The sequence below is a fragment of the Malaya genurostris genome, chromosome 1 (assembly GCF_030247185.1).
Source record: "Malaya genurostris strain Urasoe2022 chromosome 1, Malgen_1.1, whole genome shotgun sequence".
NCBI classification, from domain to species: domain Eukaryota; kingdom Metazoa; phylum Arthropoda; class Insecta; order Diptera; family Culicidae; genus Malaya; species Malaya genurostris.
Window position 1 is genome coordinate 1,713,637 of NC_080570.1, and position 26,243 is coordinate 1,739,879.

The 26,243-nt window shown below is 39.4% G+C and overlaps 1 protein-coding gene across 8 annotated transcripts in view; it reads right to left on the reverse strand.

The window, feature by feature from the left end:
- LOC131429407 (nucleolysin TIAR) overlaps positions 1 to 26,243 on the reverse strand; it is a 717,709-nt gene that overhangs the window by 137,542 nt on the left and 553,924 nt on the right. For all 8 annotated transcript variants that reach the window (XM_058593501.1, XM_058593550.1, XM_058593534.1 and 5 more), the window contains one exon: positions 24,837 to 24,924. In XM_058593501.1, coding sequence (XP_058449484.1) covers positions 24,837 to 24,924 — 88 coding nt within the window. The remainder of the gene's footprint in view (positions 1 to 24,836; positions 24,925 to 26,243) is intronic.

The window sequence follows — 26,243 nt, forward strand, 5'->3', positions numbered from 1 at the left end:
TTTTTACGTTTCTTGTTTTGTTGTTACGCCCCTCTAAGTGTTCGTATTAAATTTTTAACACACTTCACCCTATAATTCCGGAACCGAAAGTCGGATACAGATGAAATTCAGAAGTTTTATAAAGGACTATAATACCAGTCATTTGAATTTTGGTTGGTGGAAATCGGTCACGCCACCTCTGAGAAAAGTCAGTATACATATTTAGATTTTTTTGGACATTTAACCCCGTAACTCCGGAACCGGAAGTCGAATCCTAACAAAATTCTGGAATTTTGCATGGGACCATAAGTACTTCAATTTAAGCCTGTGAAAATCGTACTCATCAGTACATACACGGATCAGGGTCATTTCGTCGAATGCCCTTTCGCTGAAAGCCGTTTCGCCGAAAGCCAATTCGCCGAAAGGGTCATTTCGCCGAATGACATTTTGCCGAAAGGCTCATTTCGCCAAATGATATTTCGCCGAATGACATTTCGGCGAATGGATCACTTCGCCGAAAGGGTCATTTCGTCGAATCTAACAATTGTTCTAATGTCGTAATCCAATTGATTAAAAAAAAAAACCACTTACTTAACTTACCGCTGCCGCTTCCGATAGGCTCAGAATTTAAAAGCAAAATTCAGGTTTGGAATCCAGCTCGAGAATTCTGTTCATACTCTGAACTTTTCAGATTTTTCAAAATCCAGGTTTCAAATTAGGTTTTAAAACTGAATTCTGATCTTGAATTCCGATCCTCAGTTATAAAACTTTTGTCGAATCAAAATTTTGTTCTGGTATGCAGGTACTGAAATCAGGAAAAGGATTCTAGAAACTGATTTTATTAATTGAATTCTTATATTAATTCCGGATTCCAAAGCTCAAATCTAATATTGAGTATCAGAATCTGAAGTTTCTGAAGTTGAATTCCGAGCATGAATCAATCAACAAAAATTTAGTTTCAAAATCTAGCCAAGAAACCAGCATTTTTTTATCATTAAGTTTATTTCATTCGGCTTCTTTGCACTTAAGCTCAACGCGCTCGTTAAACAATATTAAGTTATTTTTACGTTTCGTCTTTGACTCATCAGTGCGTCGGCCAGAAATAGTCGAAAACACGTTTTCGTTCGGCACGTCAGAAAAGACATTGCACTCCGTTACAAAACAAAAAGTGTTCAGGTAAGAAGCAGAAACTTTACGTCTGCTTAGCGGTTCAAATTGAACTGCCGAGCTTAGCACTACGCAGTTCAATTTGAACTACTCTGCACTGATGAGTCAAAGACGAAACGTAAAAATAATAAAAACGGTTATGTGCCCTAGCAAAAAATTTGGCTAACCCCTAAATGACAATATTAAGTGTTTATTTATTTTTTGCAGGATCTCGTTGTTATTTTGTTCCTTGGAGGAGAGGCGCTTACATTGCTATCCAGCGAATGAAGGAGGAGCAATGGTTCGCTATTCATGCTCCCGTCCATTGGTTCGGCATGACTGTTGTTGATGGAATATTCGTCGTTACGTTTTGCCCAGGCGTTGGGGAAGTTGTTAGTTGCAGCTAGGGAATACTAATGGTTTTGTTGAGGAGGATGATTCATTGTTGTTGTTGGCTATCTCCGAGGAATGATTCTTTAAAGTGAATGCACACATTTAATATCAAGATGCATTTACTCCTTAAGCAAACTTAAGTTCTCGTATCGAAGGTCGAATTTTGCACTACCTGAAATGAAAAATAATTTTATTCTTTCGTAGTGGCGGCGGCGGTAGCTTTTGTTCGTTTGTAGATTCACTCATTTCGAGATAGTTTTATTGTTCACTACACAATACTGTACTTGGTTTATTCTGTCCTCAACGTAAGTGGTTTTGTTCTATCGACTGACTTGGATGAGATGTGAAAGCGAACTGACCAGCTATTATTACTATTATTAATATTTAAAAAATATTTTCGATTCATCTGAAAATATCTTTAAAATTAGGTAATAATGTTATGGGATATGTTCAGAATTCATTTTAGAAATTCCATTCCAGTATAGCTGAATGTGATTACAGATCAAACTTCATGTCTAACGTTCAGTTGAACATCGAGTTGAGTTTTCCTAATTGCTTCCAAAAGATAGAGAATTTTTTTTCACGCCATTCATGGTTATCTCACACTGTTGAAAAAAATAATCACTAATTGTTGATCATATTGCTGATAGCATGAAGGATAAAATATGCTGTTACGTTTAGTACAACTTGAGATATTCACGTTTAAGTTCTACCCATTCTTCCATAGGGCAAATTTTGAGGTAAAGTGAGACGTATTAACGTCAAAAAATGTTTCGAAGTTGGAATACATACCGAAAGTTACACGTCGATTCCAAATTAAAAAAAATGGATCGCACGAAATTCCGAAAAACTTTTCAACCAATCACAAATCTACACGCAGAAAGTGTCAAAATCTGCAATATCTTCTGGCGATGCCCGTTTGTACGTTCGAATCGATTAAAACCAAAGCAATCCATGACCACGGTGGTGTTGTTTATAGAAGAAAATCGTTTGTGTTGGACAAAAATAGCAAATCCACGCTTGACTCACCAGCAAACATCAACTCAACGCCTACCACAATTTGGCCACGGCTACCGGAGTACCGGAGCTAGCTAGGTTCGGACGATTGCATGGCACACTCAAACAGAACAAAAATCATCCAGGCAGGCTGGTTCGGCTTATGTCTTCTGTCGTCAGATGCAATGCGGTTGGTTTGACCTGCTCTCCTCACCACTAATCCACATTCTTCCACTTCACTCCACGCCGAAACTAACTAATGGCATGTGGGAGTGTGTGGGACACGGTCAACTTCCCAGCCGGGGAAGAAAATTTGTTCAGCCATTTTCGGTTTTTCCGGTCAGAAAACCATCTCCCAAAATGTATCCACCACTGCCGCCGCTCGGGCACACAATGTGGCCCAAAGCCACTAAATCTCATATTCGTTGGTGGCAGTGGTAACTGGTTACCATTCTACTACCGCCTCTACTACTGCTTGTGGGGGACGTGCAGGGGATAACCGGCTTCCCTTTCATTCAAATTCGCACCGGTTTTAGCTCCGAAAAACTGTTTCTTTCCGGCTTCCCAACAACATCGTCGTAGTGACCCCGAGCAACGACGACATCGTTGGAAACAAATTTAGATAGCCCGAAAACCGCAGAAACCACTTTGTTGATGATACTAGAGGTGATTTTTCTGCTGCTTTGTTGTTATCGCCGTTGCTTTAGTCCTCCTCCCTACACTTGGAAGGGACCTCCGTTGGATCACTCACCGACCGACCGACCGACTGACTGGCTGCTCGATCCGATCCGGTCATGATGGCCAACTTGGATGGAAGTATTATTACATCAGCAGCTGCCGTTGGCGACGTTGTCTTTTTCCTTTACAGGGCAGAAAATCAACGCCTGCTTAGATTGTTGTTTGGGTTTTGTTGTTTTTGTGCTTCGGCTTCGACTCTCCGGTCCGATCCAGTGATGTTTCGTTACGACCTAGCCCTTTTTCGACGGATGGACGGACGCTCGTTTCTGTTTCATTAGGGAAGCTTGTTGAACTGTCAAGGGATCGGCCGCAGCGCAGAAGGAAAGATTTTATTTCTGTTGAATATTGTTCGAGTGTATGAGACCTGAGAGCGAGTAGATTGACGAGAAAAAAAAAACGACGACGAAAGAATATTATCTGCGCTTTGGTGGGGATTGCCTAGCAGAAGACGAAGAAGAAGAAGAATACGAAGAAGGAGATTTGCGGGAGGCTGCCGGTCTGCTCTGTTCTGCTCGGGATACAAACAATGGCCAAATTGACCGCTAAATCATTTGAATTTATGGCAACTGCTTCGAGTGAGTGGAAAGCCGGAGGGAATTTTCTCGTTCTAATAATTTTGGCCGCTCGTTTCAAGTGTTGATTGCTTTGATGGGGCCACCATTGACCTTGGCTGGAGTCGAATGGAATGAAAATGAAGCGTAAAGAATGTAGTTTATTGAAGTTGATACCTCGTCGTAAAGAGTGGGTGTAGTTTTTTCCTCAGCTTCCGAAGAAGGTTTGGAGAAAAGTAGATTTATTTTTCAAACAGTAAATTTTTGATGTGGCAAGGCATTTGAAGCCGCAGTAGATAATACTTTCATTGTCAGTGATGACAATTTTTCGCTCGCAGGTCTCAAATAACAACCAGGAAAAAGTGGTTCATACTTGACACACACACGAATGGCATTATAATCGAGTCGAAGAGGACGTCGACTTCGTTTCTCCCGAAACCAATATCGAAAGCGATTGGTTCACATATTAGATGCTCGGTACCTCGGCGACATTCGGCCCATACATCAATGCAATTCCGCCTTCCCGAAGTCACTCGAAGCCACTTACTCGGAGCGTGTGTCCCGGTTCGAATTTCCAATTATCCTGTACAAATGGAAATAACTCTGCTGCCATTCGAGAAGTACCGGCACAGTACGAGCATCGGTAAAACAATAGCCCAACAAGTAGCAGTAGTAGTAGTAGTAGGAGGTGATATCACCGTAGCACCGGTGTGTAGCAGCTCAATTTGAATCTTTCAACAGAAGCGGAAAACGTTGAAATATTAATTCAATTATGTACACATCAATAACATCCACAACGTACGACCATCCGGCGCGGACCGACCGACCGAACGAGCGTCTTCGAGCCCGGAGGCGGGGCGAGCGCCTGAGAAGGGACCGAGAAATGATAACAAAAATATAAAACACTGACATGAAAGATGAAATCAACTGCGGTGAATTTTGATTGATGGCAAACATAATTTGGCTCGGTCCTTTGTTCCAAAAAGTTGAGGAATTTTTCGAACCAAGACAAAACCGAAATAGGAACCTTGTCTCCCTCAGGCGTTTGATCTATTTTCGAGAGCTTCTGCATGTCTGACAATCCATCTTCGAGAAAACATGGAAAACAGCGCGTGCATACAGACGGCCAGAAGTTTCGAGAAGAAAGGATAGAAAACAATGGAAAATGTTCACCGAAAATTGGGTCCGCTCGGGACACTTTTCTCGGCACAACGGAAAACGACAAGCCCGGCTCGGCACACCGAGTAGAACCTCTAGAAAAAAAAACAGAAGAATGTCCGTTTTTTTTCGCTGGAATCCGACATGACGGTGGTTTATCGAAATCCGTGTTCATATCTGATGAGACTATCCAGGTCTGGCTCGTCCGGCCGATCCGGTTCGGAGAACAATCGATAGCGATGATGAAGGTCTGCTGCGGGACAGAACCAAAAAAAAAGGATCCACACAGCACCAAATCCTAGGTTGGAACGAATCACCAGACGAGCGCACTTGAAATTCTCGAACCGAATGCTGCTTCAACTGTCGCTATTTGGAGTTGATTTTGGCTTTGTTCTTTGCTGTCGTGTTTTTTTTTCTTCTTCTGTTTGTATGTTGAGTTTTGTCGTTTGTTGGAATCGGGAGTTTAGATACCATTTTTTGCAGCTACGGTACTCTAAATTTGATTGAATTTTAAAAGAAAAATTTAAATACTGTTTTCCATCACAGACATCAGAAAGCAATAGCCTAACGCATCACCTCTATCTTAGTAAACTTACGAATGGAAATAGAATCTATTGAGAAAAAAAATCATGACCTACTAGGTTTCTGGGAAAAGTTTGCAACTGCCACACCGAGATCTACACGAAAAACCAAGGAAAGCAGCACTAGGACGGAGAACAGCAAAATCGAATCCTAAATTTTCTGTCCATGAGATATCAGCAAAGCAAACGAATTAAAATTCGAACAATAAAAAAATAGATTTGATCGAACCCTTCGAAAGACCTCCTGGTCCGTGGCTACCACACACCATGAGGACCGACCAGAGGGACGTCGTAATCGAAAAATTGAGCTGAGTGAGAGGGAATGGCTGAGGTTGAAAGAATAAACCGACGTTGTACAACACAATGCAATCAACTTTTGAATGTTTACTTTTTTTGCTCTAATTCCCTGTTCGCAGATAGTACCTGACAAAGTGCTTGACTTCGCTTCGAACCACAGGAGAAAGTATTAGCTTTTTTAACTATCCTTTTCACATAGTTTAACTCGCCAGAAAGTACTAAGTACGAACCGAGCGACACATTTCCATGAAACTGTTACAATTTTAAGGGCACGATATTCCATTAGGAAACGAGGCCGGGTGAATAGGACACACACACATCACAACCCACATCACACCATCGCAGGGGTTAAGTTAAACTTCATGTTTTTCTAGCATTATTATTAGCGTGTATGGAACACTCATTCTACCAAACCGAGTACGAAAAAAAAGCGGGGAGGGGTTACATATCCGATGTGACAAGAGTTGTGACTGCTGCCAACACTGGTGAGAGCTGAGACACTGTTGCAGTTATTAGCCCAAGAACATCTGGATCGATGTGAACAGCAAACCGGGAGAAGGAGGCTACTAACTACCGCTTTCACCTGTGATTAGAGTACCACTACTACTAATAGTAATAGTTTTACGTGGGTCAAGTTTCAGTCCGAGTCCGAGAGTGAGAAAGAGTCAGAAAGAAGAGAAAAAAAACACAAGAAATTGAGAGCACAAACATTAATTTGCATAAAATTTACATACATAAATATTGCCATAAGTATAATTAAAATATTCCAATTATTTATGTGTGTTTGATGGGCGGATGGGAAACGATGGCTCCAGGTGGAATGGTTGGCAATTTACTCACGGGAGCTCTTCGGCGAAGAACGATTGGTTCATGCTGTTGTTTGTTATTAGTCGAACATACCCACTCTTGACTTCTGCCGCTGGTTCTGCGACTGGAACCGGCCTTAGATTCCACACCGGCTGGATCTCGGTAACATTAGTTTTTTGCACGTCATCGGTGTGCATGTGTTTGCCCGAGCCAGCCATCCTGCATGCTTCACGACGATGCAGCAAATAATTGATTTTGATAGTATTCCCATACTCCCTCTCCCTTACAGGTCCGATACGAACAGCACAGATGTTACTTTCTTGGTTTTACGAACTATATTTTCTTTAGAATATTTCATCTCTCTTGTCTATCAAAGTTAGACCAAAATTGAAATAGACTCGATAGACACATGTACCGATAAGATAATTTGCTTTTTCAGTTCACTTTCAAAACGTAAGGGGCATGCAGTGCCCCTGTTTTGTCATAGGCTCATACTAAGGGGAATCCTCTTTAACATAAATCTTGAATGTTGATAGTAATTTCTAAAAAAAAACCTATGACCATCAAGTCAAGTTTATTTCTATGGATCATTATTCATTCATTCCGTGTTCAATTCATCCCATAATGTGAACTGAACTATTTATTGAATCCTTTTCACTTTTTCTACGTTTCGTCTTAGACTCGTCAGTGCAGATCAGTTCAAATTGAACTGCTTAATGTAAACTTAAACAGACATCACCGTGTGCACCGTGTAAAATTGTTTAAATTTATTTATTATTTCAGGGGAGAATTGTTTTCTGTAAAATATGAATGTTTATGATTTTTAATATAAAGACCAACAATGTTTGATAGAAAAATTAGTTTTTACTTTTTATACTCGGAATTGCATTAATCCTTTTTTTCCCACGAGATTCCCGATTTTTTATTTTCGAATTCATTTTTACACCGCGATCTTGAATGAAATGTTGCTAACAATAAACTGTCAAAGTTAGGATTCGATCAGTGGCATGTGTCGGCAGGCTAAGCCCGTATTCGAGCGAGTTGCGCTGCGGTACGCTCCGAGCGTGCGGGTCGTGATTGAAAAATTCACTGCTCCGAAAGTATTATTCTTTCCACTCTGTAACGTTGCCAAGATTGAGTTTAACCCCTAAGGCTTTTTTTTCAACTAAAAAAAGAAAAAAAAAATAGAACTAAAATTTTTCTTGAATTAGTAAATCTGGAAATAGTTGCGAAACCTTCTAAGCCACACGCTGCATGAAAAACACTTAATACCTAATCCTTTAAGTATGACTTGTCGAAAAAATATAAGGAAAATGATCGATGAAATGAAAAATGTGAAATAAAAAAGCTGTAGAAAAACAAATCGATTCTGTCAAACGAACTAATCAAGCTTTTCCGCCTTCAATTTTGTATGCTTTCTATTCTCCTGCTGGGTAACGATATGTGAGATTTTGTTGTATCTCTGTCGCTGTCTACTTTTTTTTCAGCTGAATATTATGAAAATAACGAGTTGCTTTTTTTAAATCTTGCAAGATACGGGAGAAATTAGGCTTTTCTTTCATTTCTCTCAATTCCACAATTGAAAATTAGGTAAAATCACCACAAAAAGCCTGAATATCAAAGAATTTGGGAGTTTTTTTCTTGGTGGGTAGTGCAAATATTGATAAAATGATTAATTGTATCGAAAATGGCCATTCGACCAAAAAAGTTTGGGAACCACTGGTCTAGAACTATTTTAGAAAAACCCTTCTTAATCCACCTAGTGGTGTGATAATGCCTTTCTCTTCTTTCATAACAGTCTCATGAAAATATGTTTCATACATTTATTAAATAATTTTAGACGCCAATAGATTCAGATTGATTTGAGTAGTTCACAAAAGCATGCTTCAGTGTTTATGTCACACAGTCAGCATCATTTTTCCAAACTAGTGCTTGACATTTGCGCTGCCTATTTATATGAGAACAGTAATGCTAATCTAAAATAAAAAAGCCTTCTTAGTCCACTTAGTGAAATTTTCATATATCTTGAAAAATCACCATAGGGGGGAGTACATGAAATTTTCGAAATCGAAAAAAAATTTTTGATGCCAAAAGGCTTAGAATTGCATGAAACGTCGAGATTTAGTGTCATCTCGAAAAAAAAAATTTTTTGAAAAAATCGACTTTGGGACTTAGAAAAAATATGAAAATTTTTCTAAGTCCCAGAAAGTTGATTTTTTCAAAAAAAAATTTTTTTGAGATGACACTAAATTTCGATGTTTCATGCAGTTTTAAGAGTTTTGGCATCAAAAAAAATTTTCGATTTTGGAAATTTCATGTACTCCCCCCTATGGTGCTTTTTCAAGATCGAAAATTGTCAAACCTTTACCACCGGGCAGCACCCCTTAAGCACGTCCGATTTAGGTCAAATTTTGCATGAAGGCTTTTTTCGAGGTGCTTGAACTTTTGAGCACTAGAACTTAACGAAAATAGAGGTGATCCCAAAATTTTGGCACCCATATATATATATATATATATATATATATATATATATATATATATATATATATATATATATATATATATATATATATATAAGAGCGGTAAAAATCAACGTGTTTTGTCGGTTACGTCACTTATACAATTATATATCTGGAACCAAAAGTCACAACCATTTGATCTTCGAACTTGATCAACGGCCCGACAGTAGCTTTCAAACGAGCCCAAGTTTGTTAAAATCGGATCAGCCATCTCTGAGAAAATTGAGCGCGTTCAAATACAACGCTTTTTGTCGGTTACGTCACTTATACAATCATATCTCCGGGACCAAAAGTCACAGCCATTTGATCTTCGAACTTGATCAATGGCCCGCCAGTAGCTTTCAAACGAGTCCAAGTTTGTTCAAATCGGTTCAGCCATCTCTGAGAAAATTGAGCGCGTTCAAATACAACGCTTTTTGTCGGTTACGTCACTTATACAATCATATCTCCGGAACCAAAAGTCACAGCCATTTTATCTTCGAACTTGATCAATGCCCCGATAGTAGCTTTCAAACGAGCCCAAGTTTGTTAAAATCGGTTGAGCCATCTCTGAGAAAATTGAGCGCGTTCAAATATCTTCGAAAAGTGCACACACATACACACACACATACACACACACATACACACACACACACACACACACACACACACACAGACATTTTCCGATCTCGTCGAACTGAGTCGAATGGTATATAACACTATGGGTCTCCGAGGCTCCGTTCGAAAGTCGGTTTTTCCAGCAATTCTAATACCTTTCTATAGAGAAAGGCAAAAAGCCTTCTTAGTCCACTTAGTGGAATTTTCATATATCTTGAAAAATCACCATAGGGGGGAGTACATGAAATTTTCGAAATCGAAAAAAAAATTTTGATGCCAAAAGGCTTAGAATTGCATGAAACTTCGAGATTTAGTGTCATCTCGAAAAAAAATTTTTTTGAAAAAGTCGACTTTTTGGAACTTAGAAAAAATATGAAGTCCCAGAAAGTTGATTTTTTCAAAAAAAAATTTTTTCGGGATAACACTAAATTTCGATGTTTTATGCAGTTTTAAGAGTTTTGGCATCAAAAAAAATTTTTTATTTTGGAAATTTCATGTACTCCCCCCTATGGTGCTTTTTCAAGATCGATAATTGTCAAACCTTTACCACCGGGCAGCACCCCTTAAGCATGTCCAATTTAGGTCAAATTTTGCATGAAGGCTTTTTTCGAGGTGCTTAAACTTTTGAGCACTAGAACTTTACGAAAATAGAGTTGATCCCAAAATTTTGGCACCCTTATATATACAAGAGCGGTAAAAATCAACGTGTTTTGTCGGTTACGTCACTTATACAATCATATTTCTGGAACCAAAAGTCACAACCATTTGATCTTCGAACTTGATCAATGGCACGACAGTAGCTTTCAAACGAGCCCAAGTTTGTTGAAATCGGATCAGCCATCTCTGAGAAAATTGAGCGCGTTCAAATACAACGCTTTTTGTCGGTTACGTCACTTATAGAATCATATCTCCGGAACCAAAAATCACAGCCATTTGATCTTCGAACTTGATCAATGGCCCGACAGTAGCTTTCAAACGAGCCCAAGTTTGTTGAAATCGGTTCAGCCATCTCTGAGAAAATTGAGCGCGTTCAAATACAACGCTTTTTGTCGGTTACGTCACTTATAGAATCATATCTCCTGAACCAAAAATCACAGCCATTTGATCTTCGAACTTGATCAATGGCCCGACAGTAGCTTTCAAACGAGCCCAAGTTTGTTCAAATCGGTTCAGCCATCTCTGAGAAAATTGAGCGCGTTCAAATATCTTCGAAAAGTGCACACACATACACACACACACACATACACACACACATACACACACACACACACACACAGACATTTTCCGATTTCGACGAACTGAGTCGAATGGTATATAACACTATGGGTCTCCGAGGCTCCGTTCGAAAGTCGGTTTTTCCAGCAATTCTAATACCTTTCTATAGAGAAAGGCAAAAAGCCTTCTTAGTCCACTTAGTGAAATTTTCATATATCTTGAAAAATCACCATAGGGGGGAGTACATGAAATTTTCGAAATCGAAAAAAAATTTTTGATGCCAAAAGGCTTAGAATTGCATGAAACGTCGAGATTTAGTGTCATCTCGAAAAAAAAAAAAATTTTTTGAAAAAATCGACTTTGGGACTTAGAAAAAATATGAAAATTTTTCTAAGTCCCAGAAAGTTGATTTTTTCAAAAAAAAATTTTTTTGAGATGACACTAAATTTCGATGTTTCATGCAGTTTTAAGAGTTTTGGCATCAAAAAAAATTTTCGATTTTGGAAATTTCATGTACTCCCCCCTATGGTGCTTTTTCAAGATCGAAAATTGTCAAACCTTTACCACCGGGCAGCACCCCTTAAGCATGTCCGATTTAGGTCAAATTTTGCATGAAGGCTTTTTTCGAGGTGCTTGAACTTTTGAGCACTAGAACTTAACGAAAATAGAGGTGATCCCAAAATTTTGGCACCCATATATATATATATATAAGAGCGGTAAAAATCAACGTGTTTTGTCGGTTACGTCACTTATACAATTATATATCTGGAACCAAAAGTCACAACCATTTGATCTTCGAACTTGATCAACGGCCCGACAGTAGCTTTCAAACGAGCCCAAGTTTGTTAAAATCGGATCAGCCATCTCTGAGAAAATTGAGCGCGTTCAAATACAACGCTTTTTGTCGGTTACGTCACTTATACAATCATATCTCCGGGACCAAAAGTCACAGCCATTTGATCTTCGAACTTGATCAATGGCCCGCCAGTAGCTTTCAAACGAGTCCAAGTTTGTTCAAATCGGTTCAGCCATCTCTGAGAAAATTGAGCGCGTTCAAATACAACGCTTTTTGTCGGTTACGTCACTTATACAATCATATCTCCGGAACCAAAAGTCACAGCCATTTTATCTTCGAACTTGATCAATGCCCCGATAGTAGCTTTCAAACGAGCCCAAGTTTGTTAAAATCGGTTGAGCCATCTCTGAGAAAATTGAGCGCGTTCAAATATCTTCGAAAAGTGCACACACATACACACACACATACACACACACACACACACATACACACACACACACACACACACACACACACACACACACACACACACACACACACACAGACATTTTCCGATCTCGTCGAACTGAGTCGAATGGTATATAACACTATGGGTCTCCGAGGCTCCGTTCGAAAGTCGGTTTTTCCAGCAATTCTAATACCTTTCTATAGAGAAAGGCAAAACCCTTCTTAGTCCACTTAGTGGAATTTTCATATATCTTGAAAAATCACCATAGGGGGGAGTACATGAAATTTTCGAAATCGAAAAAAAAATTTTGATGCCAAAAGGCTTAGAATTGCATGAAACTTCGAGATTTAGTGTCATCTCGAAAAAAAATTTTTTTGAAAAAGTCGACTTTTTGGGACTTAGAAAAAATATGAAGTCCCAGAAAGTTGATTTTTTCAAAAAAAAATTTTTTCGGGATAACACTAAATTTCGATGTTTTATGCAGTTTTAAGAGTTTTGGCATCAAAAAAAATTTTTTATTTTGGAAATTTCATGTACTCCCCCCTATGGTGCTTTTTCAAGATCGATAATTGTCAAACCTTTACCACCGGGCAGCACCCCTTAAGCATGTCCAATTTAGGTCAAATTTTGCATGAAGGCTTTTTTCGAGGTGCTTAAACTTTTGAGCACTAGAACTTTACGAAAATAGAGTTGATCCCAAAATTTTGGCACCCTTATATATACAAGAGCGGTAAAAATCAACGTGTTTTGTCGGTTACGTCACTTATACAATCATATTTCTGGAACCAAAAGTCACAACCATTTGATCTTCGAACTTGATCAATGGCACGACAGTAGCTTTCAAACGAGCCCAAGTTTGTTGAAATCGGATCAGCCATCTCTGAGAAAATTGAGCGCGTTCAAATACAACGCTTTTTGTCGGTTACGTCACTTATAGAATCATATCTCCGGAACCAAAAATCACAGCCATTTGATCTTCGAACTTGATCAATGGCCCGACAGTAGCTTTCAAACGAGCCCAAGTTTGTTCAAATCGGTTCAGCCATCTCTGAGAAAATTGAGCGCGTTCAAATACAACGCTTTTTGTCGGTTACGTCACTTATAGAATCATATCTCCTGAACCAAAAATCACAGCCATTTGATCTTCGAACTTGATCAATGGCCCGACAGTAGCTTTCAAACGAGCCCAAGTTTGTTCAAATCGGTTCAGCCATCTCTGAGAAAATTGAGCGCGTTCAAATATCTTCGAAAAGTGCACACACATACACACACACACACACACATACACACACACATACACACACACACACACACACACACACACAGACATTTTCCGATCTCGACGAACTGAGTCGAATGGTATATAACACTATGGGTCTCCGAGGCTCCGTTCGAAAGTCGGTTTTTCCAGCAATTCTAATACCTTTCTATAGAGAAAGGCAAAAAGCCTTCTTAGTCCACTTAGTGAAATTTTCATATATCTTGAAAAATCACCATAGGGGGGAGTACATGAAATTTTCAAAATCGAAAAAAAAATTTTGATGCCAAAAGGCTTAGAATTGCATGAAACGTCGAGATTTAGTGTCATCTCGAAAAAAAATTTTTTGGAAAAAATCGACTTTTTGGGACTTAGAAAAAATATGAAAATTTTTCTAAGTCCCAGAAAGTTGATTTTTTCAAAAAAATTTTTTTTTGAGATGACACTAAATTTCGATGTTTTATGCAGTTTTAAGAGTTTTGGCATCAAAAAAAATTTTCGATTTTGGAAATTTCATGTACTCCCCCCTATGGTGCTTTTTCAAGATCGATAATTGTCAAACCTTTACCACCGGGCAGCACCCCTTAAGCATGTCCGATTTAGGTCAAATTTTGCATGAAGGCTTTTTTCGAGGTGCTTAAACTTTTGAGCACTAGAACTTTACGAAAATAGAGTTGATCCCAAAATTTTGGCACCCTTATATATACAAGAGCGGTAAAAATCAACGTGTTTTGTCGGTTACGTCACTTATACCATCATATATCTGGAACCAAAAGTCACAACCATTTGATCTTCGAACTTGATCAACGGCCCGACAGTAGCTTTCAAACGAGCCCAAGTTTGTTAAAATCGGATCAGCCATCTCTGAGAAAATTGAGCGCGTTCAAATACAACGCTTTTTGTCGATTACGTCACTTATACAATCATATCTCCGGAACCAAAAGTCACAGCCATTTGATCTTCGAACTTGATCAATGGCCCGCCAGTAGCTTTCAAACGAGTCCAAGTTTGTTCAAATCGGTTCAGCCATCTCTGAGAAAATTGAGCGCGTTCAAATACAACGCTTTTTGTCGGTTACGTCACTTATACAATCATATCTCCGGAACCAAAAGTCACAGCCATTTTATCTTCGAACTTGATCAATGCCCCGATAGTAGCTTTCAAACGAGCCTAAGTTTGTTAAAATCGGTTGAGCCATCTCTGAGAAAATTGAGCGCGTTCAAATATCTTCGAAAAGTGCACACACATACACACACACACACACATACACACACACACATACACACACACACACACACACAGACATTTTCCGATCTCGTCGAGCTGAGTCGAATGGTATATAACACTATGGGTCTCCGAGGCTCCGTTCGAAAGTCGGTTTTTCCAGCAATTCTAATACCTTTCTATAGAGAAAGGCAAAAACGATCTGATGTTCAAAATTTTCAAAATTGCATCAGTAGAAGACACTTTTCACTCAAAACTTTAAAAAAATACTTTTCATCTTCTCGCAGAGGCCTAATCTATGAAATGGCCCCCCACTTACTAAGCGTAAAAAATATTAGTGACCCAAAGTGGAACATATTTCACTCCCATTAACCGAGCTGAAACGTTCATCAAGCATTCATCAAATGAATTTTTTACCTTTCCAATGAACAGTGAAAACAAATTCAATATTCTTCACATGGATACCGGACGAACCATGGCCTACTACTGAGTGCCTTTTTTTGTTTCTTTGGTGATTGCATGGAATGACGGCAACAATAACAATCTTGTTTGGAAATCCGGGCGAGTGTTAATCAAATTTCCGAAGGCGTCGATTTTCGTGTAAAAACCATATACGGGAAAATGGTTGGGATCGGGACCCGTTTCCAGAGAAATTGTCTACCACGATAAATGACGGTCTTCACTGGCATCGTCTTCGACGTCGTCGTCGTCGTCGTTGTCGTTGTCGAAGAGATTTCCGTTTGGATGCTTGTCGCCCGAGAAGCTACTCAATCAGATTTTTGCTAGTTTTGTTATTAAATTAGTTTCCATCACACTTAACATCCCGGGCATAATATATCTTGATACGTCTTCGTCACCTATGCTGTGAGCGTGACACGGGATTAGCTGCTCGGGGTTTCATCAGTCCGTAGCTGCCATGCAAAGTCATCCCTCGGCCGTCATTTGCCCAAGCAAGCAAGCTGAGGTTGAGCATAGCAACCGCGTCGTACGTCGTCGCATGCTGCGATTGCGCTGGTAGTGAGAAATGTTTTCAAAACGTGTCTTACGACAACTGTCGGGCGGTAGGTAACCTAGTTACCAATAATTTCTGGCAGCAAATATATGTAAAATTTGTGCTTATCTCTCCGAGAGCGACGGAACAGGCAGGATTATCCTGGGCTTTAGTTGGCTTGGTGAGGATGGTGAAATCACTTTTAAAAGACGGTGAACCGGTGACGGATCCTTTCACCCAGAAAAAGGGATCATCTAAGCCGTACCCCGTGGCAAACGGTGGAACAAAGGAACGAACGATACATTCTGCAAACAGGGTTCGATGTTTACTTCTGTGTGTCATGATGGGTTGTGTGTCTTCTGTTTGCTGATGGGTGCAATGTGTGAATCATGGTTTGTTCATTCCGCAAATGAAGGCTGATTTATCTACCAAAATCAGCAGCAAATAAGGGGCGGTTTTTTGCCCTCCAGATATAAACAAGAAAATTGAGTTTTGTGAACTACCTAAACGAAACCCCATTCGTCAGGCAGCCCTCCCCAAAATATTCGGGATAGTGACAATTTCGTCGTCGAAGCAACAACGGTCTGTCGGTGTTGTCACCGGAATCATTTCTCATTCGGTGGGAAGGATTATGTGGCGGGATTACAACTGGCAACAATTAGCCCGTTGGCGCTTTGTTTGATGACGGAATTACGGGTGACTAGTGTTATCTAAGTAGGCCAATTTGGGCGGGTTTAACGTTGATGTGTGGTGTATTTTCCCGTTGCTAGGAGCACGTGATTTGAAAGTTGTTACCCTACAGAAAAGGGTCGAGCATTTTATGATTGACAAGTACATATTTTAGATCAGCTTTCTCGTTTGATGATGTTTTTTTTGCCTATCGAAAAACATTCTTATCTGCAAGATGAGAGGGAATTTCGTTTATACAAGAGGGAAGTAAAAAATGTGAGAAAACGTTGTATTGTAACACAACCCTCCATTTTCTGCATATCCCACCGGTGAGCTACGAAATAATCCCTCCTCCTGCTGCTGCTGTTGTTGTTGTTGTTGTTGTTGTAAGAATCAGTGAAAATTCCGAGAAAGCAATCATGATCCGTTCGTGTTAAGTAACAATTCGGCTCCCTGCATATAATATATTAGCATGAGATCCAAAAACCGTAGCAAATAAAAACCGTTTGACATTACCCAAGCCTCTGGTTTTAATTTTCTTCTACCGAAACCTTGAAGATGAATTTTATATACAAAATTACAAAATACAAAGAGGTTCGTGCCAAAGAAAATGATTTCGCATTAAAGCTTCCGTACGTGTCCGTTGTTCACCTTAAATGGTATTTTATTCTGTCTAAAAATATCCAACGCCCATTGACATTCAGAGCTCAAGAAGAAGCTACCGCGGAATGCAGACAGGTACTACAGGGCAGAATGGCACCCTACCTTTTTTCCAGAACTGCAGCTCACAGACACGAGACCCTGGCCCCGACTCGACGACGTTGGAGGTTCACACGCTTTCGGTGTTGTTACAACACTTCCACCACCATCCATCCATCCATCCATCCGTGCTCCCTGAAGGCCCCCACCCTTCGACGAATGTTATTTTATTTATATTTACGTTATGATACGTTCTCGTGTACATATATTTAAGGATTTTCCGTAACGATCGAACGTCTGCCGTTTTTGGGGCGGGTGTCAGGATTCACCCGAAAAACCACTTTGAAGCCTCGATGTGCGCCGTTCCTTTCCCAACCACAGGAACGCCCCGGGCGGCTCGGCTCGGCTCGGCTCTCCCATCAAAACGTGGTATTGATTTCGTTTATGTTTTTCATTTTTATAAACCTTCCGTTTTATAAACTCAATCCAACCCGCATCCGCCCTTTCGAAGTGAATGCCACCGCCGCCACAGCAGTAGGAATGTTTTCCGCGTCCCCCGCCGGGAACATTTTTCTGCATTTCATCGAAGCAATCCGCATCCAAGTAGGCGGTCGAAACGGGTAGTCGAAGTAGGCAGGCAGGCAGGCAGTGTAGGTATATGATTCAGTTTTCGCCTCTATATTATTTTTTGAGCGAGAACTTCGCCGTTTCCAAGCAGTCAGTCGGTGTAATACGATCATAGGAGCCATGTTTTTCGGTACTTTTCTTTCGAATGGCAAGGCAACGGCGGAAACCCCCGCGCCCGGTTTTCTGCCACAGAACTATAATATGGCAAATATTTATCAATTGTGAGAAAATTGAATTTCCACCCCTTCGGCCACTCGGCTTGAATCGACTCCCCGGGATGTGTATGTGTGTTGTGTGTGTGTGTGATGTGCCCTTGCGGTGGTGGGCAAAACCGACTGAAATGTCTAGGATCGGATTCTCCATCCACTATTACTACAAATCATGATTCGTGAGCGCACAGGATTTTCGCGAATTGGGACTGGGAAGAACCTTCGCCGAGCTCTCCTGTGTTCGCGTGAAATTCGTTTCGCCCAGAAGAAGTTGTGAGCTCGGCTTGGGAAATTAATAATCGTAAAGTATCCGGATGGTGGTGGTGCTGGTGGTGGTGAGGTTGGAACTAAAAGGGTTTCGTTTCTAGTTAGCTGCTGGCTGGGGTTGCTTTCGTCTCTTTCCCCCTCTTGGCCCGAATTCGAACGATTTTCTCCAAACTTGATTTTGAAGCTTTTTACAGATGAAGCGAAAAAGTTGGGACTGGCACGCATCAAGTATTAATGTGTGCGGTTGACAGAGTCGCCTCCCAACTAAGCGCATGTGGTTTTCGGGTGGGAGGAGTGCGAGGGGTCATGTTTTGGAATTAATGTATTCGAAAATTTAATCAGAAACTTGAAAATTTGTTAAACTCAGGCGACGGTTTTAGAGTGATATCTGCTCGGAAGCGGGAATTCCCCGCAGACCGCGATAATCACTGTCATCCGAAATATTCTCCTCCGACTGGTAAGGGCCGGCATTCGGTAGAATAGTGGTTCTCATTTATGAGCACGAATCATGTTTAATCAACCGAAAAGTGAAATACAAAATAGTTCACTTCGGAATAGCGTTGGAAAACTGGTCCAATCGAGTTTAGTAATATGAAATAACTGAGTATTTTTCAGCCCAAACCACTTTCTTTCAAACTAATGGAATTCGCTCAGAGAACAACCAACAGTAATAAACCGCCAAAAATATGATCAAGAACTCAACACAGATTCAATTTCTGTAGCGCATTTTTACTCCTACGAACTAAATTTAAAACTAACAAAGTCGCATCGCTTCTGGCTACAATTAAAGCTCAATGACATTCTTGAAATTGGTATGAGCAGAGCTTTGAAATTGTCACGCATTTTCAATGGAAGAATTCAACCCAACAATCTCATATTCGATTTTTTTCGTTGTTTTATTCATAAATGATCGCACCCGAAACAAACGAAAAGAGACGAAGCACTTTTGTCTCTCACTGTAACAGAAGAGAGTATCAATGCCAAAGTCACTCGTTCCCCTGCGACAAGACGAAACCATAATAACGACTGCAGTGAGAATCGATTGCATTTCAATTCTCATTTTTTCTTCGATGTAATGAAAATCTCTGAAGTTTGACTATGTTTAAAATATAAGATATATATAAGTTACATAAGAGCATGGTCACTGTTGTGAGAAAATCAAAAGACTAAACATGAAAATATTTTTGAATATTGATTTATTAGATTTCAGTTTCAGATTTTTAATAGAATTCTGTTCCAAATTTCAAAATCCAGTTCTAGAATTCAGTTCCAAAATCCTGGTTCAAAGTTTAAGCTTAGAATTCAGTTTCAGTTCCTGAATCCAGATCCCGATTTTAGTTTCAAAATCCAGGATAAGAAATCAGTTACAGAATCCAGGTCTATTATTCAGGTCCAGTACTCAGGTTCCGAATTCCGCTTCAGCCTTCAGGTTCCGAATTCAATTCCTAACAGTTCGGCTGAAAAGTTCGTATCGTTTAATAGAAACACACATTTTTTTGCCAAAATTCGTTTTTATTATTCAACATAATTGCCATCAGAGGCGATACAGCGATTATAGCGATCTTCCAACTTTTCGATACCATTTTTGTAGTACGATTTGTCCTTTGCCTCAAAATAGGCCTCAGTTTCAGCGATTACCTCTTCATTGTTTCTAAATTTTTCACCAGCGAGCATTCTCTTGAGGTCTGAGAACAGAAAAAAGTCACTGGGGGCCAAACCTGGAGAATACGGTGGATGAGGGAGCAATTCGAAGCCCAATTCGTTCAATTTCAGCATGGTTTTCATCGACTTGTGACACGGTGCATTGTCTTGATGAAACAAAACTTTTTGAAATGTCGTTTTTTTGAACGACATTTCATGAGGTCGTTTTTTTGAAATTTCGTCCTTCAAACGCTCTAATAACGCTATATAATAGTCACTGTTGATGATTTTTCCCTTTTCAAGGTAGTCGATGAAAATTATACCATGCGAATCCCAAAATACAGACGCCATAACCTTACCGGCCGATTGTTGAGTCTTTCCACGCTTTGGGTTCGGTTCATCGCGTGCAGTCCACTCAGCTGACTGTCGATTGGACTCCGGAGTGAAGTGATGGAGCCATGTTTCGTCCATTGTTATATATCGACGAAAAAAATCGGTTTTATTTCGATATAACAGCTCCAAACACTGCTCAGAATCATCAATTCGTTGTTCAATCAATTCAAATTCAAATCAATCATTTTGTGGATTTTTTTCACGTTTTCATCGGTAACAGCCTCTTTTGGACGTCCACTGCGTTCATCGTCCTCGGTGCTCATATGACCAGTACGAAATTTTGCAAACCACTTACGAATTGTTGCTTCGCCCGGTTCACAGTCTGGATAACACTCATCAAACCATTTTTTGGTATCGGCGGCACTTTTTTTTCATAAAAAAATATTGTTTCATCAACACACGAAATTCCTTTTTTTCCATTTTTTTCACAATAACAAAAGTAGCTTCACTCAAAATGCAATATCTCACAAACTAATAATCAGACAGCTGTCAAATTTATGCACGTATCTTTTGAAGGTTGGTACTAACTGAAAATGGTATGGATTTAATTCTAGTGGCGCCCTCTCATAGAAACGATACGAACTTTTCAGCCGATCTGTTAGAATTCAGTTTCAGAATCCAAGTTCGGAGTGCATTTTCAGGATTTAGTTATAGTTCCAGAATTCAGTTTTAGAATCCAGATTTAGATTTCAGTTCAAGAGTTCGGTTCAAGAATCCAGATCCATAAAAAAAGTTCCAGAATCCAGACTTGGAATTTTGCTCCAGAATCTAGGTTCTGAATGCAATTCTAAACCTCCGTTTCAAAATCTAGGTCCAAATCAAGTTCCGAAATTCAATTCTAGAAATCCATTTTCTGATTCGGAATTCAGTTCCTCAATTCTAATTCAGAATCCAAGATTTAGTTCTAGAGCTCAGTCCATAGAATTCAAGACCGGAACTCAATTGCAGAATCCAGTTTCATAATTCCGATTCAAAATTCAGCTCAAGAATTCACGTCTACCACTAAATTTTGAAATTTTATTCTATAGTCTAGGTTTTGACAGGTGCTCCCAACTCCTTATTTAGCTCTCGAATACAGGTCCAAAATTTAAGTTCAGAATTCAGTTCTAAAATTCAGGTCCTCTTATTCAGCTCTAGTTCATTTCAGGAGCAGGAAAAGGCCCAATGGAACTGGAATAATAATCTCTCACTCCAGCAGGCATAAAACCTCCTCATCGTTTATATCAACAGATTACGACAATCCAACAGATACATGTATGTACTTAATACTATCAATTAAAACTAATCCTAGCTAACTAACTCTGACACTAAACCCATTGGATAAACGATGGTGATTTTGCATTAAAACTAAAGAAGAAAAGAAATATGCTTTAAAATGGGAGGTAGAAGGAGGGAGTGGTGAATGAGAGTTGGCGAACGAAACGCGGTTAGGTTCGGCATGTAGATCTAATTAGTGGTCGAAAAAGATGGTGGAAGACGGTGCTCTGTCAAACATTTAGTAAAAGTGAATATTTTTTGGTAATTCTTGGTTTATCACGCTGAAATTTAATATGAAGAAAATGCTTGAAATTTATGTACGAGAAAATGATTAGACTTGATAGCAGAAATTAGATCATTTAAAAATTAAATCTTTAAAAGTCTGCGAGCATGGAAGAAGGAAAATGATTTGTGCTGTTGTATATCGTTGTAAGTTGCCTCGAAGTTGGTATAAACTAAATGTGAATAAATACTTCCACGACTTACGAAACAATTAAGATTGCAACTCGTAAGAAAAATTCCAACATTAAGCAAAGCTGTGGTAATGCCTTTTTGCCTTTCTCTATAGAAAGGTATTAGAATTGCTGGAAAAAACCGACTTTCGAACGGAGCCTCGGAGACCCATAGTGTTATATACCATTCGACTCAGTTCGACGAGATCTGAAAATGTCTGTGTGTGTGTATGTGTGTGCATTTTTCGAAAATATTTGAACGCGCTCAATTTTCTCAGAGATGGCTGAACCGATTTTAACAAACTTGGGCTCGTTTGAAAGCTACTGTCGGGCCATTGATCAAGTTCGAAGATCAAATGGTTGTGACTTTTGGTTCCAGATATATGATGGTATAAGTGACGTAACCGACAAAACACATTGATTTTTACCGCTCTTATATATAAGGGTGCCAAAATTTTGGGATCACCTCTATTTTCGTTAAGTTCTAGTACTCAAAAGTTTAAGCACCTCGAAATAAGCCTTTATGCAAAATTTGACCTAAGTCGGACATGCGTAAGGGGTGCTGCCCGGTGGTAAAGGTTTGACAATTTTCGATCTTGAAAAAGCACCATGAAATTTCCAAAATCGAAAATTTTTTTTGATGCCGAAACTCTTAAAACTGCATGAAACATCGAAATTTAGTGTCATCTCAAAAAAATTTTTTTGAAAAACTCAACTTTCTGGGACTTTATTCGCATTTGCAATTTTCATATTTTTTCGAAGTCCCAAAAAGTCAACTTTTTCAAAAAAATTTTTTTTCGAGATGACACTAAATCTCGACGTTTCATGCAATTCTAAGCCTTTTGGCAACAACATTTTTTTTTCGATTTCGAAAATTTCATGTACTCCCCCCTATGGTGATTTTTCAATATATATGAAAATTCCACTAAGTGGACTGAGAAGGCTTTTTTTTATTCTAGATTAACATCACTGTTCTCATACCAATAGGCAACGCAAATGTCAAGTACTAGTTTGGAAAAATGATGCTGACTGTGTGACATAAGCAAGCATCAATCAATTGGTGTCAGAATTGGTATCCGAAATTATTTAATAAAAGTATGAAATATATTTTCATGAAACTTTTATGAAAAAAGAGAAAGGCATTATGACACCACTAGGTGGATTAAGAAGGGTTTTTTAAATAGAATGAAACAACTGGAGAAAAATCTCCCCAAGAACAGATATTGAAACTGAATCTTCGGTGAAGATCTTTTCTCTGTGCCTATTGAGAGGCATCTAGAGCCGTAAATAACTCATCGTTCGTCAGGTAGAGATATTTGATGTTTATGTAATCATCTTTTTTCTTTTCAACACTGTATAAAATAATACTCCCTATAAATTGTACATTTTCTCTCATCATATTAATAAACATCCCTGACATTAGTCATTATAATGACTAGTTTCGTCGAATTGTCGGATATTCATATAACGTTAATGACTCATAGTTGTATTTTGGTAAAAAAACATCAACTTTTTTTTTTTTTTTTTTTTGTTTCAATTATAGAGGCTTTAACATCTTAGGTCATTCGCCTCTTCGGACCAGAAAATCTTTCTGACCCTATGTGCGGGGTTGGGAATCGAACCCAGGCGGGCTGCGTGAAAGGCATCGACTATCCCATCACGCTATACCCTTCCCAACATCAACTTCTTTTCTGTATTAATTCTTATCAAAAATACCCACTGACCACTAAAAACAAATCTTTCAAAGCCTATTAATTATCTGTGAAAAAATCATCGCCTACTTGATATGAAATATCACCCACTGGTGGGCACTACGAGCCCACTTTGAGAATCATCAAAAAATTCTTATTTAAATAGCATTCAGTTTGAACACAAACAGTTTCCATTATTCACAGAATGACAGAAAATATTTCGTACGCCACGATTTTAGCAGGAAATCTCCGAACCAACTAACTGCAACAAGCACGAAGCATACCGAAAGCATGGTACAATTATGTTAAAAGAACACGTTTCGGTATGAGAAACGGCACTCCATTTGTCTTTATTCGAAATGGGCCCGCTTTTTAAAGTTGCATTTGCGAGCGAAAAGTGTAATTTGCAATTCATCCCAATCCCACCCAATCCATAACTGGCGAAGCGGCGGCGACTGCCGAAAACTGATGGGTTTTAATTAAAAAGTTTTGCGAAACTGCTACTGCTGGAATATGTGCAAGGTGAGCGCACATATGAATTACAGTGGGATTTTTTCTCACGCTTAATTCAAGATTATTCTGTGGTTGGCTGAGAATATTTAAAGTTTGCCACTAAGAAATCGTGCTATCGAAAATTGTAAACATTTTTCTAGACGTTGCAACGTTGGCTTTTCATTTCATTCACTATTTCTCTTTCTGTCTCGTATAAATAAGATAAATTCGAAATTTCAACACTAGCTGCCGTCGAATCAAGTTAAAGAATCTGATCACTATTGATTTCCGGTCCCATATCCGGCCGAAAGTGGAAAATTGAACTGGAAGTTTCAGCCCACACACACACACACATACAGTCGCAATAAAATGCCATATATCTTGGCGTGATATCGGCAGCTGCCGGGCTTAAATTGACCACCCCGGGTCGAGCTCGATTTGACAGTTTAAGCATTTCACGATGCGCCATCTAGCGATCGGACAGTTTTGAAGATTTCGATTTCCACCAAACTGACCGATGGTGATGGGTCAGAGGAAGCCAGACAGTAGGCGCTGAAGATTCTATCGCAAGCTTTTCGCTCACTTTTCGGAATTCCAAAATGTCAACTGTGTGTGTGGTGGTAATGCGGCGATGCAGCAGGCTTTGCTTTTTCCAGTGGCGTCAGAGATAGGAGGAGAAATTTTCGGTACACTCTGCAATCAATTCAATAGTCTCTGATGGTGGGTTGTGATGGTAGCTACTTACGATATATCCCCAAAAGGAGCGAAGGCATCTTTCAGTGTCTGTGTTTCGATTTCCGGGCTGAGATCACCGACAAATATGTGATAATGCTCTGTAAGTAAAGAGAAAGAGAGAGAGAAAAGAAAAAAAATGGCATGAGATAACGTGGCAAGTGAAAGGATGTGAGAAATAAATTAAATTAATCTCTATCGTCTGTCTGACTGGCGTTGGTTGGCGGTCGACCAGAGGTCGGAGGTGGTGCCACGAGAAACACGAAAACAACCTTCGAAATACACGAAATCGTCGGCCGGTTTTTGCGGGGTGAGAAACCTTGTCGTAATATCCTTTCGATTGACTGTCTGATAAAAGGGACGGTTTAATAGGTGTTGAAGAATGGAGCTGCGAACCGTGGAACCGGAAAAAAGGTTGTGGCTGCCGGGCCGGCGGGGTGCTCGTGCAGGTAGATATGCGACCCGCAGTAAATGAAACAAGCTAACCGTCGTCGTTTATTGGAAACACGGGAAAACAAAATGAAAACATACTCGGAACGCGTTTTTGTTATCATTCGGATTTTGTTGTTGTTGTCATTTAGTTGCCATTCGTGTTCCAGTCGGCAGAGGTTTTTTTTTGCAGGACGAAATACAGGACCGTGATCGTGAAACGGTCGGAACTATTAGACCGGGGGAGATAAATTGAATGACGATATGTTCAATTTGTATTTAGATTAAACAATAACAAACTACCGATGGATGGAAATGGATGATGACGGGGTCACTCGGCGCTCAAAGGGATGCGGCGAAAACGTTGCATTTTCAAATGGATTCCGTCGTTTTCACGATTTTCACCCCACTTTCATTCTCGGCGTTGAATGATTACCGGAAAAAAGTTTGAACGGCATTGAAAAAATCTGTTCACCACACAAAAGTGCTAAGAATATAACAGTAGAAAAGTCATGTTAAAGTAACTTTCAAAAACGTTTTCACATTCACACGAAAATCGATCGCAGTAGTCGGTGACGAAAATGCATCAACAATGTCAAAGCATTTCCAAACATAAACGTCTTTTTAGTATTTTTTATTGATTTGGAGCTTTTGCATTTAGATTCGCAGGTCTAATTTTCTTGCATAAGCTTTCTTCATGGCCAAAACGGACAATTTACATCGCCATTTTGACTCTAGCTTTACTTTTGAGATCTTCGATTTCGTCAATATTTTTTCGAACATTTATTGAAGCTGCAAACTCCAGGACACTCAAGTCTTCTTTATGCGATTTTTAAGCGAATTAAAAAATATATGCGTTTGTTTTATAATGACGCAAGTTGTCGAAGTTGCGCGTCTCTTTTTGTCTTCCGAATGCATGTCGAGATCTTGAAAAAAATCGATTTCTACTCTTTGAGACTAGTATAAATTTCCTCCTCTTTAGGTACAACAT